General features: G+C 50.4%; 3 protein-coding genes across 3 annotated transcripts; 1 reads left to right on the top strand and 2 right to left on the bottom strand.

Annotated features, from left to right (window-relative positions):
- Nucleotides 1-1,126: 1,126 nt before the first annotated feature.
- Nucleotides 1,127-4,369, top strand: H257_06311 (hypothetical protein). The gene is made up of 3 exons (XM_009831499.1): nucleotides 1,127-1,246; nucleotides 1,289-3,631; nucleotides 3,689-4,369. Exons 1-3 carry the CDS (start codon nucleotides 1,196-1,198, stop codon nucleotides 4,178-4,180), a joined length of 2,886 nt encoding a protein of 961 aa, XP_009829801.1. The 5' UTR covers nucleotides 1,127-1,195; the 3' UTR covers nucleotides 4,181-4,369.
- Nucleotides 4,370-4,699: 330 nt separating this feature from the next.
- On the bottom strand, nucleotides 4,700-5,273 carry H257_06310 (hypothetical protein). Its single transcript, XM_009831498.1, has 2 exons — nucleotides 5,065-5,273; nucleotides 4,700-5,013 (listed from the first exon to the last, which is right to left on the bottom strand). The coding sequence occupies exons 1-2, from the start codon at nucleotides 5,264-5,266 to the stop codon at nucleotides 4,796-4,798; spliced, it is 420 nt and encodes a 139-aa protein (XP_009829800.1). The 5' UTR covers nucleotides 5,267-5,273; the 3' UTR covers nucleotides 4,700-4,795.
- A 1,611-nt stretch (nucleotides 5,274-6,884) lies between these two features.
- On the bottom strand, nucleotides 6,885-8,319 carry H257_06309 (hypothetical protein). Its single transcript, XM_009831497.1, has one exon. It carries the CDS (start codon nucleotides 8,281-8,283, stop codon nucleotides 6,910-6,912), a length of 1,374 nt encoding a protein of 457 aa, XP_009829799.1. The 5' UTR covers nucleotides 8,284-8,319; the 3' UTR covers nucleotides 6,885-6,909.
- Between the last annotated feature and the right edge of the window lie 567 nt (nucleotides 8,320-8,886).

Genomic DNA, 8,886 nt, shown 5'->3' with positions numbered 1-8,886 from the left:
TGGGGATGCTCAAGCCGTCGCAGGCCCTGCTCGAGTCGCTCAAGGAGCTGGCCGAAGCAGGCCACGTCCGTCCCCGCGTCACCGCCCAATTCGACTTGGGCCACGCCGCCGACGCGTTTCGCCTGTTTGAACAAGGCCACGTCCAAGGCAAAATTGTAGTCGTCGTTGGGCCCTAGTTAGCTTTTGTATAATTCCATATATATATCTATTTGTATTGAATTGTCCATTGAGGCAATTTCGGCATTGATTTGAATGGTACGAAATGATAATGTAAAACGTGGCACGGAACCAAGAAAGTTGTCACGTAATTGCACACATACGTAGTATATGGTTGGCGATGGCAATGAACGATTTGGAATTCTACCTAATTCGTATACTATTAATACTAGGCCTGGTATGGATGCCACCCCCTAAAATTATGCCATAAACTGCTTTGGCAAGTCTGCAAAATTTTTCCAAAGTCTCATATCCCACGAAAGAAAGGAGAAAAAAAGTAAAGTTGTCTGCATGCCATTGAAATATGGAAAAATTATTCGATTTCCAACGTAACGCAAACCTCCATAAAGAAGTTGGACCAAATCGGTCCATTTGATTTATACCATCAAACACCCGATTCTCAAGAAAATTGTGGCATAAAAACATAAAAGCTTTGGTGGCATCCAGACGCACAAAATCTCGAAAATGGAATATTTCGATTTTGCCAACTTGTCTTCGAAAACGGCCATTTTATGCCATTTTTTGTGGCATCCAGACCCGGTCTTATACTATTACTTGTAATACGTATTAATAATATTATTACTATCAATAGTACATATTGTGCTTTTCACTCGTTTTGGCTATTCACACCATAAACCAGGGTGTTTGTTACATCGACCCCAGTGTTTTAGATAATTCGTACAGTTTGATTTAGGATCACCATTCGTTACAGAATGTAATTATAGGGAGGTCATTTATGCAACTCCCTCGCTTTTGCACATTTGTAAAGTGCAAATCGAAGTTATACTATTAATAATATTATTACTATCAATAGTACTACGTATTAATAGTATTAAATAACACGTGATGGGATTTGATTGGTGATTTTATGGTTTCGAGCATTGATTGGCCAATATTAACTACATTATCTCGAGGCTCTCCCGCCGCAGTTGTTGCGCTCTTCCGTGCAGGACATCCCATCGCTGCTTTGAGAAGCTTCATGGACGATCATTACGACGCAGCTGAATGCCGTGTCTGTCGTGAAGAAGCTGTAAGTCCTGTGCCACGCCAATCAATGCCTCATTTCTCTTAGGAACCGCGACGTCCCCTTTTCGCGCCATGCAAGTGCAATGGGTCCATTCGGCATGTGCACTCGGACTGCTTGATCCACTGGCTTACATTCTCGAAGCGCGATGCGTGTGACCTGTGCAGTCATACATTCCTGTTTCGACAAGTCTATGCCCACGGGTGCCCCGACGTCATACCTTTCCATGAGGTTGCCTTGTCTTCCATCTGGCTCGTCAGTCGCCGCACCTCCGAGTACCTGCGGCTGGTTGCCATCCTCATGTTGTGGGTCGTCGTGACCCCCTACTGCCTCAATTGGTTCTATCGCCTACGCTCGCCGTCCCTGGCGGTCGTTCGCTTCATGGACCGCATCCAACACATGGACACTGTCGTCGACGACATCTTCCACGGCCTTGTGTTAATGGTGACGGTGGTCTTGTCGGGATTTTATCTTGTGTGCATCGCCGAAGACATCCAACTCGAATCCAACCGCTTCCACCGCGACGACTTGATTGCATCCGGGTGGCACATTGACGAACACGAACCGGAAGGCGAATCCGACGACGAAGGCGACGACCATGACGACCACATCGGGCTCGCGGCACCGCCGGGGCCACCCCTGCGTCGCATTCCCCTTCGAGAAGCGGACCACATGCCGGCCGACGCCGTCCCGCCCGCGCGCAACCCCCCGGCCGAACCTCCTGTCCTTCATCATCACCACCATCACCCTCACGACCATGCCGCCGACGACGCCGACTGGCTATGGGACGTCATGGGGTTCCAAGCGCACTCGACGGTGGCCCTGCGCAACGTCCTCTTCTTCCTCGTCACGAGCAGTGCGTTTCTTGTCCTGTTTGTGAATGTGCCGCATACGTTCGGGTCGTTGTATCTTAGCGCGACCGCCGCCACCACCCTCGGCGGCGGTATCTTCCCGTCTTCCGTCCTCCCCCATGCGATTCGGACGATCATGGACGCGGCCAAGGAAGCCGCCAGGACCCGCGGCGACTGCCTCCAGTTGGTCGACTTCATCCAGTGCTGGACTTCGTACGTAGTGTGGGGGTTTGGCTTGTTTCTGTGGCGCTACCTTCGCGCATGGATCCCCAAGCGACGGGACCCTCACATTGGCAGCGTGTTTGGCCCGCTGATGTGGGCCCTCTCATGTCTTTGCGCCGCCGCCAAACTCACGACGCATCTCGTGCTCAAGGTGTTTGTACTGCCCGTGGTGATCGGCATCGCCGTCGACGTGGCCACCCTCCCGCTCTTCCACGCCACTGTCATGCATCGCCTATCGTTTGCCGTGCACCACATGCTCGCGGCGTACGCGGCGCACTGGGTGCTCGGCATGTCATTCATCCATTTCATTTCGGTGGCGGTGCTCCAGCTGCGAGAAGTGCTGCATCCAGACATCCTCACTGGGGTGTTGTATCCCCACGACCCTCATCAGTACAAATTCAAGGCCATTTTGGCCGGCAACGCGCCGACGCAATACCTGTCGATGGCCGTGGCCACGTTCAAGTACGCAATGTTTGTACCAATTTTAGTGTCCGCTCCAGTGTATCTCGCGACGTGGTGGTTGCCGGCATGGGTCTTTCCGTTGGACGTGCACTTGAGCTACCTGTTTGCGATCGGCCAAGTTCCACTGGAGCTTGCGATCGCGCACATCAACGTCCAAGATTCACTCGACCACTTCGCCCCCACCATTGGACACCTCCAGACGAAATGGATGGCTGTCGTGTGTCGGTGGCTGGGGTTGGTCGAGTTTCTCCTCCCGCGCGTGCCCGCCCTCGTCCCCGGGGACCGCGATGTGATCCTCACCCTGCCGGACCTCGTGTTTGATCCGTTGGACGACCCCCACCACCCCCAACAACGGGGGGAGCAGCCAGCTCCGTACGGGTTCCGGCGCCGGGAATGGCCCAAGGCTGGGGCCCTGGACACGGCCAGGATGGAGTACGCGCTTCTGCCGCGCACGTCGCCGAGCTTTGTGCTGGCGCGACTCGTCCTCCTCTGCCTTCTGTGGTGGGGATGCATGGTTGCTGCGCTCGTTGCTGTGACACTGGGGCCGTTGGTCGTGGGTCGTCGCGCCACGGCCTTGGTAGATCGGTTCTTGGGGGGCGGCCACGACCCAATCAGTCTTGCCATGGGCGTGGTGGTCCTCTTCATGTGGATGTACGCAGCCGAAGTGTGTCGGGTGCTGATGCTTCCCCAGCAGCATGTCCATCCAGCGTTGCGGCAAGCTGGCTATGGCGTGCACGGGCTGACAATTTTGGGCTTGATCAAGGTAGCGGCCGTGTATTTGGTGGGACTGCCCTACTTGATCGGGGCGATCGTGTCGCTGCTGCTGCCAACCTCGACCTGGCCCAGCTTTGTTGAGGTACGAATACATATATATACACATACTGTGCAACTAAGACTGTGACGCCTTGTGTAGCTGACGTGCTTTGGCTTTGTGGTGCTGCAATATGGCCTGTACTGGGCGTGCTGTTTGATTCCGTGGGACCAAGGCAGCGTGTTGGACTCGCTCTGTGTGGCCATGAACCAGATCCAGTTTCACGTGATTGCGAGTGACGAAGGCGTTGTCGTGGAAGGGGACGATGTCGCACACAAGTGTCTCGACTTCGCCGCGTTCGAAGCCAACGTGGTGTGGCCGCTCGCCCGCGTGCTCGTCGCGGGGCTGGCGCTGCCGTTGGCGTGCAGCGTCGTCTATCAGCTCTGGTTTCAAGGAGTGCTGCACCTCACGCATGTCCACGTGTTCCGCGCGGCGTTTTTGACCCAAGTCGTGGGGTTGCTGGTGGTTGGCCTGCAGTCGGAAGCTGCTGGCCGATGGTTCCAGGACCTACGAGATGCCATCCGCGACGAGCTGTACTTGGTTGGACGCGAATTGCGCGACTACGACCCCACGAAACAACAACGCGCCAAGTAAACTGTCCGTGTATACAGTATATATTTATCTATTCATGCGCCGTTTATATGGGCGTTTTGGTGCTACTCACAGTCAAGTACTTCCGAGGTACACGTCCTAGGGCAAAAGTTATACAAATCTTGCATTCGTTCCGCCCAAAATCTGCAACGTTCGTATTAATATTAATAATACCTATTGTGCTTTCGAGTGAAATTTCGTGTTGTGGCGTGGTTTCTCGTTGGAATTTAAATCGAATTGATTGGCCACTTCAGATGAGCTCAAAATTACTAGCCAATCAAAACCTTCTCCATCAAACTCAACCAATCAGATCGATTGTGGATCGGTTTGGTAAATTTGTATCAAATCGACAATATTACAGTGCTATGAATAGTACCACTATTATAGTACTATTAATCGTACCATCTTACTACTGTAGTATACGAATAATACTACTTACGTAGCATAATAATACTATTTTAATAGTATTATTATGCTATGATACTATTAAAATAGTATCATTGTTCTATTAAAATAGAACAACTCCTGTATTACTACTGTAGTAGTATTAATATTTAGAAAAACAAATAACGCTGGCATTATTGGGCACATAATAAAACCAAGACAACCACGGGACGGTTAACTGGAGCGACGACACGCTGGCAAGACGATGTTGAATATGTACGTGGGCGGCGCCTTCTCCAACACGCTGTGCTGCAGCGTGAAGTTGCAAATCGCTCGACCCAAGCCTTTGAATTCCTTGAAGCAAACGCTGAACGGATTGCTGGCCTTCGCGCTTCTTGCGTAACATTGCAAGAATGGATTGAGGGCGATCGAGCAAAAGTTCCACGCGAGTCCTACGAGTGGTGAGATATACGTGACGAGGTTTGAGTGGGGTGTCGACGCACCTTTTGAAAGCACCTGGCAACGGGCAGCCGTGGGGGTGGAGTCGGGGACTTCCTCGACGACGGAAGCGTCTTCATGTACAGCACTCATGCCATTCAAAGTCGTGCGAAAGGTGGCTGGAAAGCAGAAATGGATGGCGCTGCACGCATATGTAGTGCTCATTTCCGCGTGTCTTTGACGTGGCACGCGTGTCTTTACGGGCATCCATTTTTTCATGCTCGTGTAATACTACTATTAATAGTAATAGTACGTATTTATTAGTAGTACCAGTACTATTATTAATAATAGTAGTGTATACTGTAGCTGTAAAGATATACTAGGTAGTATATCTTTACAGCTACAGTAGTCACAGGTACGTATTTTCATTCCACAATCTAGGAGCATAATCTCAACGCAGCGCTCATTATATGAGCCAAAGCGATATGAAATTCAAGGACGAAGTTCATGAATCTGATTACAAATTCATTGAAACCTTGGTGAGAGGTCTATGGACAAAAAAATTGGAAGGATTTGGACAAAGTTTACAGTTATAGGTAGGTTTTTTATGGTCAAAGTATTGAATTTTCAGTTTACAAAATGTAAACTGGGCTGTTTACATTTCGAAAACATTTTATATCCATTTTAAATTAAGCTTGTCCAACTTTTCATTTGACAGGAGAAACCGGATTTCGCGATTGGTCAAAATAGAATACTTGACAAATCAACCAACCGTTTTGAAAGCCATGACTTTGATTGGTTAATTTCAGCAATACTCAGACAAACTTCAGTGTGGCTTTGAGGAACACTTGCGTGGTTACGCATCCTTCGGCTTTTGCCTCGCTGGCACTTCTGTGCCTCTACAACTTCTTGTTTGCTGTACACTACCTTCTCCGCCTCAGTTCTCAGGGTGGCTTGTGTATCGGGTTGCCCTTTGGCACTTTTTGCCTCACCAAAAAGAACTTGGTATAAAATTTAAATAAAAAGCGATTTATTCGCCAAGCCCTTTTTTGCCTTAAGAACTCCTCTTTCTCTGTGAGAACCTTCGTCTCGAAGGCCCCGCGCAGTCTTTGCCGAGTGGGGTGACTGTCAAGAGGGGCACTTTGGCTTGTCAGCTCTCGCCTTCTTCGCCAGGTTCAGACATCCGGATAGCTACAGCCAGTCCGTTACTTTTTGTTTTGCATGCAAAGGTAAATACCACAAAGTGCATTACGTTAAGGCAACGAAAGTAAAAGTAGTGTGGCTCAAAGAGCATGTAGAGACCATAAAGGTGCTCATAGAGCAGGGTATCTACCCGTGAATAGCAAGTAGGAAGTGAGGCGGGGGAGCACCTTGAAGAGACTCACTCAAACCATATCGCCACGTACAGCTTTCATTCCCTACTACAGACGGTACTAGAATATGTGTAATATATTACTGTACTTGAGGTATTTCACCTGTTCGACTTCTAGTAGAACAAGTGAAATAAATACTGTATACCAGACATCAGTCAAAATATACTGCAGTCAACTAGCCAATTAAAGTCGTTTAATTTAAGATTAGCCAATGGCGGAGTCAGGCAATGAAAGAGCGCGTCAAAACCATTCTTTTGAGCCAATCAGATTGAGAAAACGCATGCTTTTTGGCGTGTAGCATAATATTAATAGTACTGTACCATTCACTGTACTATACTAGTACTTCAGTAAGTACTACTAACTCCTTCGAAGTACAGTAATACTGTATAGTAGTAGTACACTGTATGTCGAAGGTGAGATATTGGCGGTCCTGAAAAATGAGTGATCAAATGAGTGATCACACTTCAGGTGTGTCGCACAGACAGTTGGCAGAATCTACTGGTAGTCCTTGATGTGTGAAAAGATTGTATCAATAAGTTATGAAGGTGAGGCCAGCAGCTGCTGCGTCCACTGGTCAATGTTGGCGGCAATCTGGCGCAACACTTGCTCCAAACCCCCGTCCAACCTCTGGTTGAGCGCCGTATACACTGGCAAGACGAGGTTTTGCATAAAAAACAGCTGCCCGCCCACGGAAAACCCCGCCAATCGGTCGCACATGGCCGACGGCTCCGGCCACCCGAGCACCTTTTCCGCGTCCCCCTGCCGAAACAGTTCCTCGCCTAGCCGATCCACCCACACTCGATGCACGGCAAACGGTTTGGTCGTTTGGCCCAAGTCCGCGGCGTGCAGGGCGGCCTGGAGCACCACGAGGTCGAAATTCGACGAGCTCGTGTTGACGGCCCGTAGTGACGCCAGCAGATTCTTCTGCTCGCACAGCGACGTCGTGAAGATGGCGCTGTGCATGACGTGCCGGAGTTCCGTCTGCGTCGACGTGGGCAAGTGGGCCAGGACGTTGTGCTCTGAGAGCAAGTTGAGACCCACCGCCGCGTGCATTTCTTCTAAAGGGCAGCACACGGGGTACGTCGTCGCCAGCGCGTGGTGGGATTTCTTGAGAAAGAGGTTCGTGCGGCCGAAATGGGCAGCGTCGTGGGTGATCGCGGCGAGGAGTCCCGCGATTTGCATCGGGACCGACAAGATCGAACGCAACGGGGTGTGCATGAGCGCGCAAAAGAGAGAATGGACCACGTCTGCCGCGTGGTCGGCGTTGTGGTACGGAATCGCGGGGTCGTACACGGCCTCGACGGCGCCGACCCACGACAGCAACACGGGCATATCGACGCCATCGAACGACATCACGGAAAAGATCGCGTGACTGACAAGTACCAGCGACGACGACGGCAGGAAGGCGCGCAACGCCAGCACGTCGAAGTCATACGTGCCAAAGCCATGGTCTGGGTGCAGCAGCAGCGCATGGATCGATGCAACGACTTCTGCGTCCAACGCTGGAAAGAGCAACGTCAGACTGGTCTGCAGCATTTCGCGGGTGAGCAAGCCTGGCGCGGTCGTCGTCGAGGCTTCTACGTGGACATCGACCACGTCGTGCCAGTCGTCTTGAACGGCAACATGCTCGCCGGACATTTCTTCCACGTGAGTGGAGCATGGAGATGGAGTCGTCGTCACCCGATTGTCGTTGGTCAACCGCTGGACGTTGATGTGTGGCGACGTCAGCTGCACTGGTCGGACCGTGATTTCGGATCGATTGTGCTGCCTAAACGCCGCGATCACGTCGGGTGCTGACTTGTACGTTGGATACTTGGAGAGTTTCGCGGTAGGTTTGTTCATTATGCATTCTGTGTCCATGATGCGTATACTTCCAGTGCGCGTCAAACAGCGATCGTAACTTATCGGCATGTGTCCTTACGGCACGGCGCCTGGAGTTGCAAGCAGCGAAAGCAACAATGGGCGCCTGAGTCCAGGAATAGACTCGAAGTTCGAAGCCGTTTCACTGAGAAACGTAAGGCTATGCGAAGTTCGAAGTATGCGACATTCCCGGCGCTTTGGCGTTGCAGAAGCAGGATCAATTTGGTCAAAATAGATTGTATACTACTAGTACTATGGTATGTAGTACTACTGTACTACTACGTAGTAAGTAATATATGGATATGTATCTTAGTTTCTTCAAGCAATGTACGTATGTATATATTGAATTATCGATCAATTGTGGTAAAACGATGGCTACTGGTATACAAGGACTGTACTAGTACTACTACTACGTAGAATACAGTATTACTAGTATATACTACGTAGTACAAGACAAATATTGGCAATGCTAACGTTACTAGCAGCGTCATTTACAATGGAATTCGATTTTGTGTGCCGCCTTTTGAGGGTACATGTAATGGCAACTTGAGCTGAATGGTGAATGAATTCCGTGGTGTCGTGATGGCCAGCATACTACCAGCGTACTACAGTAGTACTTTCAGAGTGAGTTTGGCTGAGGACCAACACTTATGT

The sequence above is a fragment of the Aphanomyces astaci genome (assembly GCF_000520075.1).
Source record: "Aphanomyces astaci strain APO3 unplaced genomic scaffold supercont1.12, whole genome shotgun sequence".
In the NCBI taxonomy this organism is placed as follows: domain Eukaryota; phylum Oomycota; class Saprolegniomycetes; order Saprolegniales; family Verrucalvaceae; genus Aphanomyces; species Aphanomyces astaci.
The sequence above is the reverse complement of the archived record's forward strand: the minus strand, read 5'-3'. Positions and strand labels throughout refer to the sequence as shown.